Genomic DNA, 24,763 nt, shown 5'->3' with positions numbered 1-24,763 from the left:
ATAAAAATAAACGAATTGGCTGATGTTGAGACTAATGTCGTCCTGTTCGAATTCGGGCCGGGACGGACACGGGTCAACTTTATGTGCAGACCCAGAGACGGAAGCCATGTCCCACCCCCTTGTCATCACAATGGCACGTAAAAGACCTTGGTCATTCTGCCATAAGTGCAGGTGGCTGAATACACCTAAACACGCAGACACCTGGGTAGCGCGACTCCGTTGCTGCTAGCTTTCCACTGGGAGGAAGCGACCCGAATTTCCCAGCGATGGGACAATAAAGTAATGAAAATGAAAATGAAAAATGAAAATGAAGTAGCCTCCGCAGGCAAAATTTGACTTTTAATTTGTGCTGTATTTGAATTGGCAAGTAAAAATCTCTTTTGTTTACAAATTGAATGAATACATACATGAACTAAAAATTTTAAGGATTTGATATGTATGACACTTTTGTCGTTGCAGAAAATGTTAGAGGTACAGGTACTACCCATCCCATAACATGTCAACATTAAACTGTCGGCCGTTAGATATCTCTAGAAAAATGTGTGAGAGATTCCGCTTATCACACAATGTCTAACTCCGCGAACGATTCAGAAACACAGGCAAATAAGTCACTTTTTTCTTGTGCTTATGTTGTGATTGGCACCTATCATGGCGACGCATGTTTTCCAAATCTCATATACTTTATTACTTCTCGCCCCCGACTTATCATAACCTTGGTGTTAGCTTTCTTTTCTGGCACGATTATTTCACACACTTATTTAAATTCACCTTTGTAAAAGCGTCCGAATAAGCAGTCTATAATGAATGCAACCCAAACTGTGCGGGAGAGAAAGTAGACGAGACAGATAGAACAGCAGAGTTTTAAAGTCACAGTCCTTTCCCGTTGAAACGATTCGGCTCACCGTCTCTTCTTCTTCTTCTTCAGCGTTCCAGAATTGTCTGGTTACGTGTGAGCTCGTTTGCCCATTTGGGTTCCCCAAACTATACCCTGAGAGCATAGTCAGCTTCACTCCGCTTTCGTTGAGTAGGCATGCTGGGTATTTTCGTGTTTCCATAACCCACCGAACTCTGACAAGGATTACAGGATCTTTTCCGTGCGTACTTGGTCTTGTGCGTGCACTGACACGAAGGGGGTTAAGTCACCAGCAGGTCTGCACATAACTTGACCTGGGAGATCGGAAAAATCTCCACTCCTAACCCACCAGGCGGCAGCGACCGGCATTCGAACTCACGACCTCCCGATTAGGAGGCCGACGTCTTACCACCACGCCACTGCGCCCGTCACTCACCGTCTCATATCTGGCCCGGCTTCAATTGACATGGGGTGTGAGCATTCTTCCACTTGAACACATACTACAATTATTCAGCTCCTGGCTGGTTTCTGTGCACAGCGAGAGAAAAAAAAACTCTCTTTTTTTGCGGATTTAATTTCCGAGATAGTCAGTAACGAGATTAATTCAGTACGAACAAAATACAGACTGCACATGCTGTCGATTTTTTCTTGTATTGAAAGGATGCTCTTTTCACATGTAAAAGCATTTGACTATGATTGTTGGTGTGCGTTCAAGTGAAAGGGTGCTCGTATCACATTCTCAACGCCTGAATACATCTGTGGTGATCTGTACACGAACGTTTTCTCAAGAAGGGATATATCTTTAAAGCCGGGCACAGTAAGCCTCCCGTAAACCATCACAGATACTGTCAGGCTTTTACACACAGCACAAACACCCTTTCAACTCACCTCTTGAGAAACATCTTAGGTGCCCTCCGTAAAGAGCGAGCAATTTTCAAATAATTTTTTTTTGCGTGATTTATCTTACCCCTGAGCCATCGTGAACCCGTGTGATCCAGTTTCCTTTTTACATTTAGTCAAGTTTTGACTAAATGTTTTAACGTAGAGGGGGGAATCGAGACGAGTGTCGTGGTGTATGTGTGTGTGTGTGGGTGTGTGTGTGTGTGTGTGTGTATGTGTGTGTGTGTGTGTGTGTGTGTGTGTGTGTGTGTGTGTGTGTGTGTGTGTGTGTGTGTGTGTGTTGAGCGATTCAGAGAAAACTACTGGACCGATCATCATGAAACTTGACATGAGAGATCCTGAGTATGGTATCTCCAGACGTTTTTTCAGTTTTTTGATAAATAGCTTTGATGACGTCATATCCGGCTTTTCTTAAAAGTTGAGGCGGCACTGTCACGCTCTCATTTTTCAACCAAATTGGTTGAAATTTTGGTCAAGTAATCTTCGAGAAAGCCCGGACTTTGGTATTGCATTTCAGCTTGGAAGATTAAAAATTAATTAATGATTTTGCTCATTAAAGTTGTCATTAAAATCAATTTTTTGCAAACAGATTTAAAGTTAATTGCAAACAGATTTAAAGTTTTTGCAAACAGATTTAAAGTTAACTTTAAAGATTTAAAGTTTTATTGCAAACAGATTTAAAGTTAACTTTAAAGATTTAAAGTTGATTGCATCGTATTCTTCATCATATTCTGAATCTAAAAATATATACATATGTCATGTTTACTCTTAAAATGTGATCACAATTAACGAAAATAGATTAATTAGTCTTACGATAAAAATTTAAGAAATCGATCCAAAAATGATTTAATCTTATTCTTTATCATTTCCTGATTCCAAAAACATATAGATATCATAGGTTGTATTCAAAACAAGCTCCGAAAGTTAACAAGAATACAGAAAAGCGCGCTTTCCTGCTTAGCACAATACGCTACAGGGCCGGACCCAGGGGGGGGGGGTTCCAGGGGTTCCGGAACCCCACCCCTGGAAAAAGCATGTACCTTGCTTTGAGTGTTGTTTTTTTTTACTAGTTTTAGCACCAAAACAATGCTGCTCTTAACCCTCAAAACAAGGCCCAGAATGCACCAGATTGCACAGATTTTAACCGTTTTTCAAAAATTTTCCGGGGGAGCATGCCCCCGGACCCCCCTAGTTCGCGCGCCTAGTTGCCTCTCTCTCTCTCCCTCTCTTATTTATTGAAGTGATTTTGATTTACCCTCAGGATCAGGATCAGGATACGATACATTGCAGGAACCTTTTTACATTTCGTCAAGTTTTGGAGGGGGGAATCGAGACGAGGGTCGTGGTGTATGTGTGTCTGTGTGTGTGTGTGTCTGCCGTGTCTGTGTGTGTGTGTAGAGCGATTCAGAGTAAACTACTGGACCGATCTTTATGATCTTTATGCGCGCACTTGTGGCTTCGCCACTTCGCTGATTTGCCCCCCCCCCCCCCCCCCCAAAAGGAGGAACCCCCCCCTTACAACTCATTTGGTCCGGCCCTGCGCTACCGCGCTATTCTGGCGTGTTAATTTCACTGCGTTTTGCACGTGGAAGGTGAGCGATTTCCTTCTCGCGGGGATTGACGAAGCTGTACTGTCTTGGTGAAAAAGTACAGTGCGTTCAGTTTCATTCCGTGAGTTCGACAGCTTGACTAAATGTAGTAATTTCGCCTTACGCGACTTGTTTACATTTAGTCAAGTTTTGACTAAATGTTTTAACTTGGAGGGGGGAATCGAGACGAGGGTCGTGGTGTATGTGTGTATGTATGTATTGTGTGTGCGTGTGTGTGTGTGTGTGTGTGTGTGTGTGTGTGTGTGTGTGTGTGTGTGTGTGTGTGTGTGTGTGTGTGTATGTGTGTGTGTGTGTGTGTAGAGCGATTCAGAGTAAACTACTGGACCGATCTTTATGACATTTTTCATGAGAGTTTCTGGGTATGATATCCCCAGATGTTTTTTTCATTTTTTCGATAAATGTTTTTGATGACGTCATATCCGGCATTTTGTAAAAGTTGAGGCGGCACTCTCACACCCTCATTTTTTAATAAAATTGATCGAAATTTTGGCCAAGCAATCTTCGACGAAGGCCGGACTTTGGGATTGCATTTCGGTTTGGAGGCTTAAAAATTAATTAATGACTTTGGTCATTAAAAATCTGAAAATTGTAATTAAAATTATTTTTTTATAAAACGACCCAAAATTACGTTCAGCTTATTCTTCATCATTTTCTGATTCCAAAAACATATAAATATGTTATATTCGGATTAAAAACAAGCTCTGAAAATTAAAAATATAAAAATTATGATTAAAATCAAATTTCCGAAATCGACTTAAAAACAATTTCATCTCATTCTCTTGATTCAAAAAACATATAGATATGATATGTTTGGATTAAAAACACGATCAGAAAGTTAAAGCGAAGAGAGGTACAGAAAAGCGTGCTATGCAGCACAGCGCAACAACTACCTCGCTAAACAGGCTCGTCAATTTCACTGCCTTTTGTACGAGCGGCGGACTACGGTCATTGTGAAAAAATTTAGTGCGTTCAGTTTCATTCTGAAAAATAAAAATATAAAAATTATGATTAAAACTAAATTTCCGAAATCGATTTAAAAACAATTTCATCTTATTCCTTGTCCGTTCCTGATTCCAAAAACATATAGATATGATATGTTTGGATTAAAAACACATTCAGAGAGTTAAAAAGAATAGAGATACAGAAAAGCGTGCTATCCTCCTCAGCGCAACCGCTACCGCGCTTTTCTGGATTGTTAATTTCACTGCCTATGCCACGAGCGGAGGACAGACGATGCTACGAGTGTACGGTCTTGCGGAAAAAATGCAATGCATTCAGTTTCATTCTGTGAGTTCGACTGAGCTCTAAATATAGGTCCCTGGCTTGACTAAATGTTGTATTTTCGCCTTACGCGACTTGTTTCACAATGTAGGCTTCAGTTTGTGATTTCCAATGCGACTCGCTGTAAGCTTATCTACAATAGCACGTTATTATATACCTCTGAATCTAAACGCACCAAACGGCTGTGATTCACACGAACTCTAGCGATGGCTTTTGACTGTTCGGAGGAACTGGCGATAGGCATTACCGTCGGCTGCTACGAGAACAACGACCTTGCGTGACCCTGCTTCCGGGCTTTTCTTTTTTCAAACTTTCAAAACTTCGAATTGTACCGATCTTGTCTTGATAAAAAAAGAATTCTTTTATGATTTAATAATGTTTGTGTAACAGGCTGTCAATTTATTATTTAGATTTTAAAAGTTAGGTCTAGCGCCAAAACAGACAATCCGCAACATTAATTCTTTGAAAATTGCTCGCTCTTTACGTAGGGCACCCAGGATGTTCAAAAGCGGTGAGTGTGTAAATGAAAGGGTGTTTGTACTGTGTGTAAAAGCCTGACAGTATCTGTGATGGTTTACGGGAGGCGTACTGTGCCTTTAACAGCATATGTTCGCGGCTCGGGCTTAGCATTGAAAGGACTTCGCTTCGAACGTGACTTGTGGTGGACTATCACTGTGAATTGCAGAAGCGTTAAATTCTTGGCAGGGGGTAGGTGCCTCTGCTGGTGGGTTATGGTAAAGCGGTGTTGACTTTGTGTATTGATCAAATAATCTGCCCGGTGATTGTGTTGCTGAGTGTTTCGAGTCTGTGATTTTCTGTACAAGGCGCGAAGAAATAGGAGACTGGCATGGCTTTGTTTTGTTTTCGTGGGAGATGTTTCTTATGCTGACCAATTGTGGTTGTTTGAGACTTTGGATACTTCAGGTGTGTGCGTAGAGATATTTTCTCATGTGACGGTAAGACGATCTGTTTTTTACAAGTGGTTAGGGCAACAGGTGGTCTCTCTCTCTCTCTCTCTCTCTCTCTCTCTCTCTCTCTCTCTCTCTCTCTCTCTCTCTCTCTCTCCCCCTGTCTCTCTCTCTCTCCCTGTTTCTCTCCCCCTGTCTCTCTTTCTTTCTTTCTTTCTCTCTCTCTCTCTCTCTCTCTCTCTCTCTCTCTCTCTCTCTCCCTCTCTCTCTTTCTTTCTTTATTTCTCTCTTTTCCCCCCTCTCTCTCTCTCTCTATGTTTCTCTCTCTCTCTTTTGCACACACGCACATACACACGCACACGCACACACACACACTCACGCACACACACACACACACACACACACACACACACACACACACACACACACACATGTACGCACGCTTGGAAGCTTTTCTCTTTTTCAAAGTCCTTGATAAAAAAAAAACTCAGGAAAAGGTTGGTTTTTTTCCTATAAAGGGATATTGCATGATTTATGGGTTAGAATTGGCTTTTTTTGGGGGGGAAGGGGGGGGGATAAAACATATAGTTTTGGGGAAACATTCAACTTTAAGAACAATAAATAAGTATGCTTTTTCCCTTCTAAACAGGTCCCGCCATGCAACAACATATAATGAACAAATTTTGTTACTGGGCACATTCACGGGCAAAAGTAAATAGTGCGGAGTGATCTCGACATTGTATTTGTCTACATAATTATCTATCTGTCTGCCCCGCGTTGTGATCGGGTCTGTCTGACGCTGGGATTCCAGGCATTCCTCGGTCTACATGTGGTTGGTACCCAGTAAGGCAATTACCGCAGTGAAATCATTAACATTCACTATCGAGATTGATGATCTAGTTGTTTTTTGTGGGTTTTGTTTTTGCCAAGTCTTTCGCGAGACTTTTTAGGTTTATTGAAAGTTGCTACCGCTCTTTTCTTCTTCTTTCTCTTGTTTTCTCCCTTGCGGTGATATAACGATTCGCTCACTCAGACTTGAAGAGTTAATTTGCTTTTTGAGGGAAAGTGTCAGCACAATCAACGTATCGAATCCACTGCTTTGTGTGCATGGGATTTTTGTAAAACTGTGTTTGCTCGCTTAGGCTATACCTCTGTGTCTGCCGCCCGTGTTTGTCTGCCGTGTTTTGCCTGCCTGTCCTTTCATTGTGTCTTTATGTTCGGGTGTCAGAGTCTGTGTGCTTTTGTGTATGTGCATGCCTGTCTGTTTCTCTGCATGCCTGTCTGTCTGGCAGTCTCGATCTCTGCCTGTATGCTCGTCTGTCTGGCAGTCTCGATCTCTGCCTGTATGCTCGTCTGTCTGGCAGTCTCGATCTCTGCCTGTATGCTCGTCTGTCTGGCAGTCTCGATCTCTGCCTGTATGCTCGTCTGTCTGGCAGTCTCGATCTCTGCCTGTATGCTCGTCTGTCTGGCAGTCTCGATCTCTGCCTGTATGCTCGTCTGTCTGGCAGTCTCGATCTCTGCCTGTATGCTCGTCTGTCTGGCAGTCTCGATCTCTGCCTGTAGGGCCTATGCTCGTCTGTCTGGCAGTCTCGATCTCTGCCTGTATGCTCGTCAATCACATAACTCCAAAAATAAAAGCTGTAATGCAGACCATCAAAATATTTGTTCTTGATAATTCACTTGCAAGTACTCTTCATTCTGAGTGCCATAAATGTAACAACAATCCTAAGTCCACTTCAATGCGCCCATGTCCTATTTATTGTGCACGTGGGTGGTCTGGTTTAGTGTCTAGGACTATCTGGTTTGAGAGGGAAGAATGGAGGGGGGAGGAAGGAAGGAAGGACGGAGGACGGAAGGAAGGAAGGAAGGAAGGACGGAGGATGGAAGGAATCTTCTTCTTCTTTATTTGGTGTTTAACGTCGTTTTTAACCACGAAGGGTTATATCGCGACGGGGAAAGGGGGAAGATGGGATAGAGCCACTTGTCAATTGTTTCTTGTTCACAAAAGCACTAATCAAAAATTTGCTCCAGGGGCTTGCAACGTAGTACAATGTATTACCTTACTGGGAGAATGCAAGTTTCCAGTACAAAGGACTTAACATTTCTTACATACTGCTTGACTAAAATCTTTACAAAAATTGACTATATTCTATAGGCTACAAGAAACACTTAACAAGGGTAAAAGGAGAAACAGATTCCGTTAATCGCCTCTTACGACATGCTGGGGAGCATCGGGTAAATTCTTCCCCCTAACCCGCAGGGGGAGATGGAAGGAAGGAAGGAAGGACGGAAGGAAGGAGGGAAGGAAGAAATTAACAAACAAAAAAGAAGAAAGAAGAACAATGAGAAAGAAGAGACACCAAACCAAAACGAACGAAGCCGACAAAAAGCTGTCATTAGAGAAAAAGAAATAGAAAGCAGGGATATATACAAATAAAAAAAAAGTGAACATGAGATGGAAAACGTAGGCCTACAATACATATAAGTATCAAAGAAAATACGCAAAAAGGGCGCACAAATTACGACAGAAATCTGAAGATCAGAAAGTTCTTAATGGCGCAGAAAACCAAGATAAGCAGTCGAGAGCAACACACAAACACAAACAACCCGTTTTCAAGGAGAGAGAAAATAAAAAACATTACCATGACCTTTCCCCCTCTTGCCACAATACATTCCCCAAAGGTTTCTGCCCTCAGCCTACATTATACATTTCCCACAGATAGAGACTTGTCTACCGTGTCTCAAAGCCGTGGTGAAGAGACTGAAAAAAGATCCGAATGTGTTTCACAATGCAAATAGGTTTGAATAGTTAAAGGCGCATACCTTCTTGTGTAAGCGAATATGTAATGTACACCACCACAGATTTGTCCAGGCTAAGAATAAGAATATGCTTTCACTTGGACCCACACCAAAAATATACAGCCTAAATGCTGGGATTTGATTAAAAAAAAGTATTTATCCTACATACGTGAGTGACTGAGACCACTCATGAGATAACAATATCGTTCAAACCACAAGTGTGTATATCATGTAAATGAGGTCATGTCAAACTAGTTTGGCAGGAACCTGCTTTTCGACTGCTTATGATGCCAAAGTCACCGAGACAAACGTCATTATGCAAAACCCTTTTACGCTATGCTGTTTCTCCTGGTAGAAGTTTTAGAACTTTCACGTCACGCTACACTTTCTAGAGTGACGTGTCTTTGCTTTGACGTCACAGATTGCACGAGGCTTTGGAATAGATGAGGTTGCAAACGAAGCGTCTTCAATTTGGACGCCTCCACTGCGGGACGTTTTCAGTAAAATACACGTAAGTACAGTATGTAGGATAAACAGAATACTCCATGGCAGTCAATTCACATGTATCCCAAGAATTCGATAAGAAGTCTGGGACAGTGGGGGTGTTTTTCGGACATGGTCAGAGACAGAGTGTTACCTATGTCATTTTATCTGGGGAAGCGGATTTCTCTTCTGGTGTGTGCCAGAAGATTAATTGCGATCTGAATGTACCAGTGCGGTAAATTCATGTCTTTTGATTAGAAGAATGGGACAGTAGGGGGTATTCTTTGCACGTGCATGGTCATTTTATCAAGGGAAGCGGCTTTTTTACATTTAGTCAAGTTTTGACTAAATGTTTTAACATAGAGGGGGAATCGAGACGAGGGTCGTGGTGTATGTGTGTGTGTGTGTGTGTGTGTGTGTGTGTGTGTGTGTGTGTGTGTGTGTGTGTGTGTGTGTGTGTGTGTGTGTAGAGCGATTCAGAGTAAACTACTGGACCGATCTTTATGAAATTTTACATGAGAGTTCCTGGGTATGATATCCCCAGACGTTTTTCATTTTTGGGATAAACGTCTTTGATGACGTCATATCCGGCTTTTTGCAAAAATTGAGGCGGCACTGTCAAACCCTCATTTTTCAATAAAATTGATTGAAATTTTGGCCAAGCAATCTTCGACGAAGGCCGGACTTTGGTATTGCATTTCAGCTTGGAGGCTTAATTAAAATTATTTTTTTTATAAAACAATCCAAAATTACGTTCATCTTATTCTTCATCATTTTCTGATTCCAAAAACATATAAATATGTTATATTCGGATTAAAAACAAGCTCTGAAAATTAAAAATATAAAAATTACGATTAAAATCAAATTTCCGAAATCGATTTAAAAACAATTTCATCTTATTCCTGATTCCCAAAACATATGGATATGATATGTTTGGATTAAAAACACGATCAGAAAGTTAAAGCGAAGAGAGGTACAGAAAAGCGTGCTATGCAGCACAGCGCAACAACTACCGCGCTAAACAGGCTCGTCAATTTCACTGCCTTTTGTACGAGCGGCGGACTTCGGTCATTGTGAAAAAATGCTGTGCGTTCAGTTTCATTCTGTGAGTTCCACAGCTCGACTAAATGTAGTAATTTCGCCTTACGCGACTTGTCTTCTGTTGTGTGCAAGACGATTAATTGCTATTGGAATGTGTTCGCGCTGTCAATTCACATGTCGCGATCTTTTAATTAGAAGAATGGGACAGTAGGGGGTATTCTGTGCGCGTGGTCACCGTGTCTTCAAGTGTATCTTTGCGATTGTGTGTCAGACGATTATTTACGATGTAGGATCAGGGAGGTATGTGACAGATATATGTATACACCGTCCAGACAGCTTCGCTCCTCTGCTGATTCCCCAATTTTTCGCATCCCCCAAGTTAGAACTAAAACTTTTGGTCACAGGTCCTTCTCCTATGCTGCCCCTAAACAATGGAACTCCCTCCCCCATAACATTTGCCTCATGGACTCAACCCCCGCCGTTAAAACCGCTTCAAGAACCCACCTGTTAAAACTCTTTGTGGAATTGTAGACAACTCTCTACCTTTCCTGTTCAAAGATATGGCTGTACATGATGTGTGTTGTGTCACAGTGACACAGTGTGTGTGTGAGTGTGTGTGTGTGTGTGTATGTGTGTGTGTGTGTGTGTGTGTGTGTGTGTGTGTGTGTACGTATGGTGTGTGTGTCTGTCTGTCTGAGTGTCTGTCTGTCTTGTCTGTCTGTGTCTCGCTCTGTCTCCCTCTCTCTGTCTCTCTCGCGGTCTCTCAGTCTCTCTCTCGGTCTCTCTCTCTGTCTCTCTCTCTGTCTCTCTCTCTCTGTCTCTCTCTCTCTGTCTCTCTCTCTCTCTCTCTCTCTCTCTCTCTCTCTCTCTCTCTCTCTCTCTCTCTCTCTCTCTCTCTCTCTCTCTCTCTCTCTGGTTGTTTTTCTTCTCTTCTTTTAGAACTCTCTTTCTCTCTGCTTGTCTGCCTGTCTGTCCGGCCTACCGTCTGTCTATCCATTTATCTGTCTGTCTGTTTCTGAGTCTCTCTTTGTATCTGTATAATTGTGTCCATGTGCGTTTGCATGTGTCTAAAACTACAACGGCAAGAACAACAGTTTATCGCTTCTTCTTGTCTCTTTTTTGCACGTGTTTTGAAAGTAGCCTACGTCGCACCTGCAAAGACAAACAAGTCGCGTAAGGCGAAAATACAACATTTAGTCAAGTAGCTGTCGAACTCACAGAATGAAACGGAACGCAATGCAACGCAGCAAGACCGAATACTCGTAGCATCGTCAGTCCACCGCTCATGGCAAAGGCAGTGAAATTGACAAGAAGAGCGGGGTAGTAGTTGCGCTAAGAAGGATAGCACGCTTTTCTGTACCTCTCTTTGTTTTAACTTTCTGAGCGTGTTTTTAATCCAAACATATCATATCTATATGTTTTTGGAATCAGGAACCAACAAGGAATAAGATGAAAGTGTTTTTAAATTGATTTCGACAATTTAATTTTGAAAATAATTTTTATATATTTAATTTTCAGAGCTTGTTTTTAATCCAAATATAACATATTTATATGTTTTTGGAATCAGCAAATGATGGAGAATAAGATGAACGTAAATTTGGATCGTTTTATAAAAGAAATATTTTTTTTACAATTTTCAGATTTTTAATGACCAAAGTCATTAATTAATTTTTAAGCCACCACGCTGAAATGCAATACCGAAGTCCGGGCTTCGTCGAACAATACTTGACCAAAATTTCAACCAATTTGGTTGAAAAATGAGGGCGTGACAGTGCCGCCTCAACTTTCACGAAAAGCCGGATATGACGTCATCAAAGACATTTATCAAAAAAATGAAAAAAACGTATGGGGATATCATACCCAGGAACTTTCATGTCAAATTTCATAAAGATCGGTCCAGTAGTTTGGTCTGAATCGCTCTACACGCACGCACACACACACACACACACACACACACACATACACACACACATACACCACGACCCTCGTCTCGATTCCCCCCTCGATGTTAAAACATTTAGTCATAACTTGACTAAATGTAAAAAGAATACCTCACAAGCAATGAAAACTAAATCGAAGAGTCCTGCTGAATTCGCGAGCGTCATTGGATAGTCGATAGAAGGAAAGCTTCCGACGTTGAAGATATCTTCCGATCTTCACGCAGATTTTGTTTTCCCCGCTCCCGACAAAACACAACCCTGGTCGTCACAAAACACCCCAGCATGCAAATCACCTCATCAAAATGCGACCACCCACGTGCTATGCATAGTAATGAGCATATACATGTCAGCAATCATTGTATGTATACAATGCAACGCTTTTTTCACTCTCTGTAGTCGCGTAGAAGATTGAATGGTCTGAAAATGCATATATATAGGTACACAGTCACTATCAACACTGATCGCTGGTGTGTTTTTTTTGTCTGTACGGGATTTAGTTCGTCAGTTGGTCTGTAGTGTCAGCATTTCGGCGTTCTAATAAATGTCAAAAGTGTTTTCTTTATTTTCTTCGTACGTTTAGCAATGTCTGGTTGAAGAAGAAATTGAGCGTCTGTATACACACACGAACATACACGCGCCGCGTGCGCACGTATGCATGCACACACACACACACATATATACACACAGACACTCACACACACACACACACACATACTCACACCCACACACACACACACACAGACACACACACACACACTGGGACACACCACACGCACGCGCGCACACAAATATACACACACGTGCGCAAACACTCTCTCTCTCTCTCTCTCTCTCTCTCTCTCTCTCTCTCTCTCTCTCTCTCTCTCTCTCTCTCTCTCTCTCTCTCTCTCTCTCTCTCTCTAACCACAGAAATCAAAATCAAAGAATGCATACAGAAGCAAAACTCATTCTTCTCCACTCACAGCATTATCACACAATTCCGTACAACACTTATTTTTCAGCAAGCTCAAAAAGAAAACAATCTCTATGCCTCTAAATCAGGGCTAATTTAGCTGTCGATGAAAACTGGTTGAACAAGTCAGTTGGGCCATTTCTGTGGTAACCTGTGTTTCCTGAAACGACTTGCATCAACCCCGGTCAGACTCAAGCGGGATAAAGGAAAACCAATCAATAACCCTTGTATCGATTGTATTCCCAATAGGATAGGGAATTACGCAAATGACGTGTTAATGCAAAAGGTGACACTAGAGCGACTTCTGGTGACAGGCGACATGTAGGATGGGGAAAACCAATCAATAACTCGTGTACCGATTGTCTTCCCAACTGACAGGATAGAGAAACAAATGGCTACTTCGTGAGGTACGCGACACCAACTCGACATCTGTCTTTCGGTCACTTTGTCCGCAAACGGTCGCTGGCTGTTCCCGGTCTCTGAAAGCTATACTTTTGGTACTAAACTGCTGTGTGTACTAATTCAAAATCGTTCCTTGCAACTATCATTACTCTATGTTATGCATTACCGTATTGCTGTACTAATCACAGTGACATTTGTGATTAATATTAATTCCTCTTTTTCCTGGCAGCATAGAAAAGATTGAAGTGTTATTATAGAGAGATATCAATAAATCTGAATGGTCTTTATACTTCTCCTTCATAATCATAATTATCATTGACATAATTATTGCTTTTAAGACTAAAATGCAACTAGAAGTTGGCCTTGCAAGCTTACAACTTAACTTCGATGGGTACTGAGCACGTTGCGTTATGGTCATGGACAGGGAGAAGAATTCATTCATATCACATTCTTGTCAACGAAGGAACGCAGCATCATCCATTATTATGTCAAGCATGTGCTAGGATTTACCTTTGTTTTCTTCACGAAGAGAAACCGACATTTCCGTTCCGTTTCCGTCTTTCAAAAGATGTGTCGTGTATTTCATATGATGCCGGATTTTAGTTCCGTATTGTCTGAAGAAGGGGTTCTGATTTGGCATATATGGTCCGCTGGACCCAAAAAGCAACAACTAACTAACTAACTTGTCTGAAGAAAATGTGCATTGATTGGAAGTTATGATCAGGTTAGAATGCAGCGATAGCTTAGGCTACTGTTATTTTTTTTTTTGGAAAATTGATTTACGCTCAGCTGCTTTCAGAAAATGTTTTATTTTTAAAACATTGTATCACATTTTAGATATATATTGCTGCATGCCGACCGTTTTTTAAAGGCACGCTCCTCGTGAAAACAGCTCGGCTCATCGTCTCAGATCTGGCCAGGGCTTTTACATGGGATAAAACCATCCCTCCACTTGGACGCATACCAACAATCAACAGCCTTTGTGTTCTTAGTGCACAGAGGGATTTTGTTGTTGAATTAATTCATAAAAAAATTCGAACTCAACTTAGCAAGCATGCAGCCAGGCAGTTCATTTTTGGTATTTCTCCGAATGTTGGTATGTGTTCAAATAGAGGGATGGTCTTATCCCGTATAAAAGCATGTCCACATCTGAGATGAAGAGCCCAACTGTTTACACGGGAAAGGCAGAGCCTGTAAGTGTTGATAAAGTTACTGCGTTAGCTATTTTTCCAAAATAACTGCAATATAGCAAATTTGTTATTGTAAACATATTTATTGTATATTTATCCTTGTACAACAACAAACTAACCTGGTCGTGTCCAGCAGTCTCTTACCAGTATTCTGTTTAAGATTTTATTTGAGCCCAGAAAGAATCAGCAATGAGGTGCGGTTCACAAGCTAAAGTGTCAACTTTATTGCTGACTTTCATCTTCTTTTTTTTATCGCACAGATGTACTGAAGCTATACGTCATCTGCTACGTTTAGGGACAAGTCTTCAGCTTCACTTCTGTCACAGAATCAACTGACCATCTTCACACTGGCAGATTCAGTCTTGGGAAAAGGTGTGCAGTATGCAGTGGTGGACCTTACGGAACTGGACATCATGTTGACCCTATGGTGGACGTTCTTCTGATCACAAGCCCGCCTCTGGACATTCAGAAGAGAGGAGAAAAACTGGCACAGAACTTGAGTTGCGGTGAAAGTGTGTGCCTGCTGTGTTGAAGCCTTTCAGTCTCCAGGTGTTTCTTCTCATATTCTTGGAAGCCAAGCAAGACAGTGTGTGGGCTTTAAGTAGAGTTTCCTACCTACCCCACACTGTAAATTGAAGGGTTCCACTTTTGAACACACACTTTTTTGCGACAAGTTGTAATTCCACAATCAAAGGTAGCACATATGTGACCCTCCACCATGAAATGAGTCGCATGTCACCTCGCGCGGTTCTGCGCTAGGCTTGATATAAGTCCGGGGAGTATCTGGTAACAGTGTGAGGGTCACCTTAGTCACAGGCTTATAACTCAAACAGTTTTCGCTCTTTTCTAAAACGGTTTTCACCACTGGATAGAGCATAAAAAAATCTTTAGGAAAATGTAAAAATATGAAAATCATGCAAAGGTGACATGCGACTCATTCCGTGGTGGAGGGTCACATATGGTAAGGTTTAATTAGTGTTCACCAGAAGAAGCAGAAGTTGGGACAAAAAGACCTGGTAATGTTCTGCCCCCTTTGTCATTATTTAATGCGTTCTTGCTGACCATGACATTTGGATGCCACGAACTAGAAGAAAATGCTCTGTAGGATTATGGCAGATCCTCACACGTCTGGTCGATACTTTTTCGTCAAGCTCTGGCGAAGTTGATAAAAAGTTGGATCTGTTAAGGGAATAAAATTATCTTCCCAGCCAGAGGGAACACCTTGGTCTACTCGAGTATCAGTGATCTTAGAACTACTCATTTATGTTCAGAATTCTGTCTTCCTGGTCATCTTTAACGCTAGAAACAGAAGAGTCGCCAAATTTGTTTGCCAAACACTGTTCATCCAACTAATTCCTTCATACTTTTCCAAACCAAACCTCCATTTCCATACACGTCTGCGTCATACATCGAGGAATTCCCTGCTCATCGGCCATTTCATTCTCCATCATGTCGAGAGTCAGGAAAGAGAACTCCTCCGTCCGCTTCGCGCAAGGAACAACAACTCTGCCCAGACTCAAGCACGGGTACCGTCCGGAGCTTCATCGCCAGGTGACGGAGCGCGTGCCTGTCTCGCGCCTTGGTCACGTGCTGACCCAGTGCTGTCAGACGGGTCTCGGGGAGGCACTGGACTCTGTCGCCATTGCTCAGGCCAAGCTGGAACTGTCGGAGCTGATGGAGAAGGTGAGCAAAGACGTTTGCATAGAATTAAATCATTCTTGAACATTCACACTTCCCCGAAAGCGGCGTATGGCGGGGTAAAAACGGTCAATACACGCGAAAACCCACTCGCGCAAAAACCAAAAACAAAACATGAGTGAACGCGGGAGTTTCAACCCATGAACGAAGAAGAAGAAGAAGAAGAAGAAGAAGAAGAATATTCACACAATGTAGTACTACTACCCATGTTCCGCTATTTTGAAGCAGGTCGACTGTCAAGTTACCATAGCAGAGTTCTTTGAGCTGCCCCTTAGGTGCCCTGAGGTGGGGTGCGCGAGAAAGTGTCCACCGGGGTAGGGTCCAAGCGTTGTGTCGGATTTGATAGAAACGGAGATGTGTTTGAATTTCAACCAATCCGAACAAGTGCTTGGGTCCCAACGAGTTGGGCACTGTCTCGTGCCCGGGCCACCGAGTCTACACTGGGCAGCGTCAGCGACACCGGGTGCATTGGAGCCCGAATACCAGTGGATGTTGGCCTCTAAGCTCTCTGAGCTCCACAAGAAGAGCCACATCGGACAGTTCGACAGATATGTGCCAGTCCGTGACTAGGTCAGCAGTGGAATGCATGAATAGACACTACCGTAGTTAGCAACCAAACGTAGTTTCGAACTTTGGATTTAGTTAGGAACTATACCGTGATATTCTCTATTCATGCATTCCACTGCAGGAGACTGACGAAACTGAACAAGGGGCGCTGGTCGGGATATGGGAGAGAGGTGGGAGCATACAAGGAGATGCTAATGTAGACAACTTGATATAACGACGACAGTGACGATGACGATATGGTGACTATCACTGCATTCACTTATGATAAATATCTTAACTGACAACGATGAGGGCCATGTCGCAGACACACTATTTTTCCTCCTTTTTTTATCGTGCAGATCGTGTTGTCACTGAAGCGGAACCGTGTGGGACTGGAGATGCAGGACCCCGTTCTGCTTCACTGCTTTCCTCACTGGCACGTGACGCCTGAGAAGAGAGTCGTCTGCTTGCTGCCCGTTCACTTCAGCAAAGTGAAGGTCATTCAGGTAGGTCGTATGAAGATGAACAAGGACCGACGAGAGACCGTGTCAGTTTTCATCACCAGACATTTTCGAAACCTCATGCCAGCCACCTTGGGAGCCACTACTGTCGGTGTATTGGTGTATGTGTAGAGAGTGGAGGGGGGGGGGGGGGCGGGATTGCTGGGGAAAAGGTTAATTATTGAGACTTCGAACAGCTTCCAATTGACACACCATCTGTAACCACTCAATGTTATCCTCAGAATCGTTTCATCGATCCATTTCCTTAAAACTCGTTAACTGACCGTACATCTTTCTCTCCTGTTTTATACTTACTCATTTCATTTTCGGTGATTTCCAGAAAGGCACAGGTCACGTGTTACTCAAAATTCCGCCGATTCCAACCCTCGACTCCCAGCTCAGTCGAAGTACACAGAGACAAAACGGAGAGGTCCTGGCAGACGTTCGCACGAAAGATGGCGCTCACGTGTCGCCAAGAAAACTGCACGCCGTCTGCTCCAAGCTGGTGAGCAGCGCCCTCTCCAAGCGAGGGGTGGGGGAGGAGAGGGTGGTGGTGAGCGTGGATCCTCAAGAGCTCACCTTGTCAGTGAAGCTTGGGTGCGACTGGACTGCTGAGCTGGTGCCGTGCGTGGCTGCTCCCGCTGCTGTGGATTCTGACCTCTTCTACGTCACCAGGTGGGTCAGTGTGACGTCAGCGAGAGCTGTGACGTCACGACTCATGCGTCATTCTTCCTGTTCACATGCATATTCTTATGCCACAACCCTCTTTAATAACATTTATTTCATATCAACTCACCTCATCTCATCTTATCCCCTGGCAGGCAAAACCCGCCTTTGCGGTGCACGATGCGTAGTCGGGAGTAGACGTCATGGTTCTCACTTCTCGCACTATTGTTTAGGCGTGCAAGGCTCAATTCCAATTCTTGGCATACACGAATTCTCTTTCTTGATGGATTGTTTAGGGTTGAAGGAGCCCTCACTATAATTTAGTCAGACACGAGGAGTTTAGGAGCCTGCATAACATTTCGCTCCGCAATGATGACCAAAAGCGTTTTAGAATGGCTTCTATCACGTGAGTGAGTGCAGCTTTTCGGGGTTTTCTTGCATTTTGCACCATTTGGAATTGATGTAATCTGTAAGAAAAGAACTGATCAGTTCCACGATTACTGTTGCCTCCGTGATCTAAACTTGTATCCGTGTGTGTTACTTGACTGAGTGACAGAAAAAAGATAGAGAGGGGGGAACGAGGGGGTGCGAGAGCGAGGGAGGGAGATAGAGTGTGCGAGAGCGAGGGAGGGAGAGAGAAAGTGTGAGAGAAAGAGAGGAGAGAGGGAGGTTTAAGCTGGTTAATACGCCGTCTAATGCACAAGGACCATCTGAGACCTATCGCAAAACGTGACTAAAGGACCAAAGCTAAATATTTACAGAGATTTGACCGGTTAAAAAGAAATCTGCTAGTCAACATTTTCAAGGATAAATACTTTATTGGTGAAATTATCATTGTATTTTTTGTTTGGGGGGGGGGGGGGGGGGGGGGGGGGTAATAACATATATAACAGGAATCTTGAACTGAAATGTTGCATCTTTGTTGAATGCATGTGTTCCCTAAATTAAGATTTTTTTTTTTTATATCCAACTGACCTCAACCAGTTATATTTGTTATAGGATATAGCATCACACCAGATGACGCAAGTACTGACTAGGCGCCGTTCAGCAGACTTTGTGGGGATTACTGAGGAAAGGCTCAATCGATGGATCAGGAATAAATTACCTATAACAACCATTTAGAAAAGCAAAAAGGGAGACAGGTGCAACGCCACAGCTTGTGAGAGATGAGTTTAGTGACCGTGAGCTTAGGAAGGGAGATAATTCAAATCTATCGTGAGTTCAAAATTATATTCACATCCAGCCATCCACATGTTACAGAAATTATCTCTGTTCTGTCCGTTCGCTTTTAGTCTCCGAGTACAAGGAAAATGATGTTATTATTATTATCATTGCATGGTTTCTGTTCTTCGCCCGGAAGTCCGGCCCATTTCTTCTGATAATCCCGGGGCTAAAAGAGGTTTTTTCGTCACACTTCTTATACTGATGCATCATCATAATAGGTAGACTTTGCCAAGACTGAATCCTTCTCGTCATTCTCGTAGCCTGTCATTAATTCTGGATTTGACTTGAATGCGTTCTAAGATGTATCTTCAAGAAGACTCTTAAAGACGAACATAAGGAGAGAAAGGGCTCAAAGTAGAGAATGTGGACGGAGAATCTTTTCAATATTTTAAGTGCTTTGCTATTTCATTCGTCATTTTATATGCCCACACGGTTACATCTGGCATGGACCATAATTACTCAGTAGTTTCCATATAGGTCACATCAACTTCATACAGCTAAATCTCCACTCTGTACATTACAGGCGGTTCACCAACGAGGTGTACGAAAAAGGCGACATCAAATGGAGACCTTGCACGGTCGTCAAAGAACACGAACTACTCCATTCCATCTCCTCCACAGACGGCGGACTGCGCATGCGTGCCATGCACGTGGTCTGCAGGCTCATGTCACGTGACTGGCGTCTCGCGCACATCTCGTGTTACCACGTGCAGACAGCGTTGCTCCACGATATGGACTTTCAGGTGGACTATTCTCCAAGATGGCAGCGGTGTGCTTTGGAGACGGGTGTGAAATCTTTGCTGAAAACTATTCTGTATTTCGTGGACCGAGAGAGCTTGCCACACTTCGATTTCAACCCGCTGAACTTGTGGGAGGGTATGACGTCACGCCAAATGACGCAAGCACGCGGCGCGCTCAACAGACTCCTGTCCAATGAGAACGCTTTGATTAGCTTGTTGCGCCGTGCCTCCAACGATGGTGTTAGCGTGGACTTTGGGTTCTTGAATTTTAACTGAACGGCACAGCCAGGGGTTCAACGTATTGCAAACCGGCACGGTTGGCCTTGTGGTAAGGCGTCCGCCCCGTGATCGGGAGGTCGTGGGTTCGAACCCCGGCCGGGTCATACCTAAGACTTTAAAATTGGCAATCTAGTGTCTGCTCCGCCTGCGTCTGGCATTATGGGGTTAGTGCTAGGACTGGTTGGTCCGGTGTCAGAATAATGTGACTGGGTGAGACATGAAGCCTGTGCTGCGACTTCTGTCTTGTGTGTGGCGCACGTTATATGTCAAAGCAGCACCGCCCTGATATGGCCCTTCGTGGTCGGCTGGGCGTTAAGCAAACAAACAAACAAACAAACAAACGTATTGCAAACCGCTTGTCCCCCTAAGGCCGCATTGCATATTCCACAATAACTCTTGGCATTTTGTGACCGTGATGTGTTTGGGAACACATTTTCAAACATTTTATTTTAACCTAAAATGAATTTCCAGTGTAGGAATTGTTACCAGCTCTGACAGAGTTTCTGCAGCAGTGTGTGATTTGTGTGTGTGTAACATGAATTGAAAAACAAAATGTAGATTGAACCCGTGACTACAGCAAGGTATATTTGAGCCGCTGGATCGGTCGATCTAAATAATGCAAACTTTTGACTGTGTGTGTGTGTGTGTGTGTGTGTGTGTGTGTGTGTGTGTGTGTGTGTGTGTGTGTGTGTGTGTTTATTTATTTTTTTGGGACTGTTTTGTTTGTTTGTAGTCTTATTAAAATAACACACACACACACACACACACACACACACACACACACACACACACACACACACACACACACACACACACACACACACAATCTCTCAATCCCAAACACATACTGACATACACACATAGAGAGGTACAAAAATGTAGAAGATTAGATATAACGAACGTGTTTGGCAAAGACGGTGAGCCGGCCAGTCTATGTTTTCAGTGTATGAAAGAGATCACATGATAAATGTTGAATTGTATACCTTTTCCCGAATCTGTTCTTTTTGCCCGACGCAGTGCATTTACTTAACTGGACAGTTAATGTTTGGATTTACAAAAAAACTAAAGTTTCTTTTTACCACTGTGACTGTGAGCAAATTTTATGTTCAGGAAATCTGGTACTAGCTGTGTCATCAAAACATTACTCGTTTTAGCTCGGCATATGTTTTCCGTTGCATTTCCGACCCAAGAATAATAACTTGTTATTGACACAAACAGAGCCTCAATGACGCACTGATTTCATGACGTAGTAAGTACACTATAAACTGGAGTGTTCTGCTTTTGAACACCTTTTCTTTCTGTAGCCAGTATTGAACACAGTGAGACATAGTATATAATTCTTCAAGAAAAGTTAGCACACATGGTAGACACTAGTTCAAATGAACACTAGTATTTACCATGTGTGCTATTTGTGCTAGTACTATATGTAGAGGTTACATGCCGAGTCTCAGTCTCAGTGATTATCAAAAATAATGGTCGAAGTTTGCGGATCATGAAAAATGCGAGCTTCAGCGAGCTTTTTCATGACCGCGAACTGAGACCATTATTTTTGATAATCACTGAGACGAGGTATGTAACCTCTTTATTCCTCCTTTCTTCAGTTATTCAAAGAAAAGAGGAGTTTTTGTGCGAAAATTTGATCGAATCATATTCACCCAACCAGTCTACCTGCGCAGGCGATCGATTAATGCGCGGTTGTATAGTTCCGTGCAAATCATTCAATTCTGTTAACACTTCTTGTCAGTTTCCATGTTTTGAACTAAAATCAAGTAGGCCTACACAGTTATGTTGTCATTCTGCTGCGGCGGTAAAGGCAGATAGTGTGTGTTCTGTTCATGTTTTGGTATCGCTCAGGAAATGTTCTTTCCTCGAATGTGACTAGCAGACGAAGTTTTACACCCGTGTTCCAACGTTAAAAACTGTATGAAGTTCAGTTTTCTGGGGCAAAATAGTGTATGAAACCGCTGCATGTTCTTTAAGTTGATTAAATGTTTGCAATTGATTGCGTGTGATCTGTTTATAAAATGAAATATTGTTGAAAACTGACCGTCGGATTGCAGTCTTGTCGATGCAGCCAAAATCTGGAAGGGCAACTACTCGTGTCGCTAGACAAAATATGAGAGTTACTTTTCCTTGGAATCTTGCTAGCGATAAACGATTGTGCACGGCAGATCTGAATTCAGAAAACAACCAAACTCATAGATTTTATATTGAGATTCATGTGTTCAAGCCTGTAGTTGCTGGTTTAAATGCGGTATGGTTGTATTGTTTGCTCCAGAAATGTATATTTTGTACATTAGAGTGTTCTGAACTTTTGAGTCGCAAAAAGTAGATCCACAATGTGTACAGTCTCTACCCATGAGCTATCGAGGATTCAGGCCCGTTGTTGGGTAAGTGATTTTGGTTGTTGGGTAAGTTACCGAAAAATAACTAGCCCTACAAGTTTACAGAGAGAAAGAAGCAGAGGGGGGAATAAGTAGAGGTTACATGCCGAGTCTCAGTGATTATTAAAAATAATGGTCGAAGTTGGCGGATCATGAAAAACTGTGCGAGCTTTAGCGAGCTTTTTCATGACCGCGAACTGAGACCATTATTTTTAATAATCACTGAGACGAGGTGTGTAACCTCTTTATTCCTCCTTTCTTCAGTTATTCAAAGAAAACAAGAGTTTTTGTGCGAAAGTTTGATCGAATCCGAATCACTCAACCAGTCAACCTGCGCAGGCGATCGATTAATGCGCGGTTGTATAGTTCCGTGCAAATCATTCCATTCTGTTAACACTTCTTGTCAGTTTCCCTGTTTTGGACTAAAATCAAGTACACAGATATGCTGTTATTCTGCTGTGGCGGTAAAGGCAGATATTGCGTGTTCTGTTTATGTTTTAGTATCGCTTAGGATAATGTTCTTTCGCCGTCAAATGGGACTAGCAGACGAACTTTTGCACCCGTGTTCCAACGTTAATTACTGTATGAAGTTCAGTTTTCTGGGGAAAATAGTGTATGAAACCGCTTTATGTTGTTTAAATTGATGAGATGTGTGCATTTGGTTGCGTGTGGTCTGTTTATAAAATGAAATATTGTTGAAAACTGACCGTCGGATTGCAGTCAGTGTTGTCGAAGAAACTGAGTGAAAAGAAGGGGAACTACTCTTGTCGCTAGACAAAGTATGAGTTACTTGCCTTGGGAATTTGCTTGTGATGAACGTTTGTGCACGGCAGATCTAGTGATTCAGAAAAAAACCGAACTCATGGATTTTATATGGAGATTCATGTGTTCAGGCCTGTATAGTTGTTAATTTAAATGCGGTATGTTTGTATTGTTTGCTCCAGAGATGTATACTTCGTACATTAGAGCGTTCGGAACTTTTCAGTCGCAAAACAGTACCGAAACAGAACAACTTCTCAACCCATAGCACTATCGAGGATTCAGGCTGTTGCTGGCTCGTTATTTGTTTGGTTGCTGGGTCATTATCGAAAAATAACTAGCTCTACAAGTTTACAGAGGTAAAGAAGCAGAGGGGGGAATAAAACTTTGTTCTTTGTCACATTGTGTTCGAAACCATGGTTACAGAAAGGGTGATCAAAAGTGGAACCTTCATTTCGGATGATATTTGACGTCATTGGGAAAGTATGAACATGTTTTGTGTCGGAAAAGTGGGATTTTATACCAACTTTACGGGTTGATGGTTGGTTGGTTGTTAGTTTTTCATATTCCATCAACCTATTTGGCTATTCGGGACCGATTCTATTTTGTTATCTTCCCCTGTTTACACGGTGGTCTCCGTATTTGAAAGTCATTACATTTACGCCCATGACAGCCAAGCCAAAGGGAAGAAGGCTGAAAACAAAATCTTACCTTTTCAGTCACAATTGTTTCTTCAAATCTTGATCTTCTTTTTACGGATCGAACTACAACGAACACAATAATCCCTTTTTCACAAAAAGTTATTGGGCCTACTCCGTTTCCTGTGAAAGTGATAACATAACATCAAGAAGAGTAGTTTGAACGTAAATCAAGAATGTCACTGTCTACTGCTTGAGAAACGCACAATGCTGAACATTATGGTCAATTTAATACAAATAAAATTTTCAACCGTTAGCATTGTAAACATGGGCTTTACAACTGGTGACTAGGTAGAGGGAGAGAGAGAGAGAGCTTTACAACTGGTGACTAGGTAGAGAGAGAGAGAGAGAGAGAGAGAGAGAGAGAGAGAGAGAGAGAGAGAGAGAGAGAGAGAGAGAGAGAGAGAGGGAGAGTGTTTGAGTGAAGTCTTTTAGATCGTTTTTGTAGGTGTGTCTTTGAGCAGCCGAGGTAATGTCTAATCTCAGAGTATATGATTATGAGTGCATGTTTATTTGTATTAACTTAATTTTGTTTATTTGTCTAATCTCAGATGACACCACTGCATGGTTTTTTCCCCCTGTTTTTTTCTGTAACACCAAGTTTTTGTTTGTTTTAGAACAATATTGTCTTTCAATTCAAATGGTGAAAATAAACAACAGCTTTGACACAAATAAAATGATGGGGGACCACCTCATCAGAAATGCACTACACCAGGTATGAATTTTCATGACACGGTTCTTGTAACAAGAAGAGCAAACGCTCGATCGAGTCACTTTCGCAGTTCTGAATATTATATGAGGCATCAGATGAACAGGAAGAAATTGCTATTCACAACACAATGAGTCACGTTCACATAAAATTTGAGCCCGGTCACTTTTATAGTTTCCGAGAAAAGCCCAACGTTAAGTT

At 42.4% G+C, this 24,763-nt stretch overlaps 1 protein-coding gene across 2 annotated transcripts; it reads left to right on the top strand.

The window, feature by feature from the left end:
- The first annotated feature begins 5,338 nt into the window (after positions 1–5,338).
- Positions 5,339–24,757, top strand: LOC138964606 (cyclic GMP-AMP synthase-like). 2 transcript variants are annotated; one of them, XR_011455154.1, is made up of 6 exons: positions 5,339–5,600; positions 14,620–16,042; positions 16,963–17,109; positions 17,444–17,778; positions 19,517–24,144; positions 24,186–24,757. XR_011455154.1 is itself a non-coding variant. In XM_070336607.1 (5 exons), exons 2-5 carry the CDS (start codon positions 15,809–15,811, stop codon positions 20,007–20,009), a joined length of 1,209 nt encoding a protein of 402 aa, XP_070192708.1. In that variant the 5' UTR covers positions 5,339–5,600; positions 14,620–15,808; the 3' UTR covers positions 20,010–24,757. The 2 variants fall into 2 exon arrangements, 1 of the variants encoding a protein (XP_070192708.1); XM_070336607.1 differs by having other exon boundaries at positions 19,517–24,757.
- Positions 24,758–24,763: the final 6 nt, after the last annotated feature.

The sequence above is a fragment of the Littorina saxatilis genome, linkage group LG4 (genome assembly GCF_037325665.1).
Source record: "Littorina saxatilis isolate snail1 linkage group LG4, US_GU_Lsax_2.0, whole genome shotgun sequence".
Lineage (NCBI taxonomy): Eukaryota > Metazoa > Mollusca > Gastropoda > Littorinimorpha > Littorinidae > Littorina > Littorina saxatilis.
This window is presented reverse-complemented; position numbering and strand designations above follow the sequence as displayed.

Coding starts and splice junctions, on each gene's coding strand:
- LOC138964606 (XM_070336607.1), top strand. CDS start 15,809: ATGTCGAGAGTCAGGAAAGAGAACTCCTCCGTCCGCTTCGCGCAAGGA. Junction 16,043..16,962: donor TGTCGGAGCTGATGGAGAAG/GTGAGCAAAGAC, acceptor TTTATCGTGCAG/ATCGTGTTGTCACTGAAGCG. Junction 17,779..19,516: donor GACCTCTTCTACGTCACCAG/GTGGGTCAGTGT, acceptor TGTACATTACAG/GCGGTTCACCAACGAGGTGT.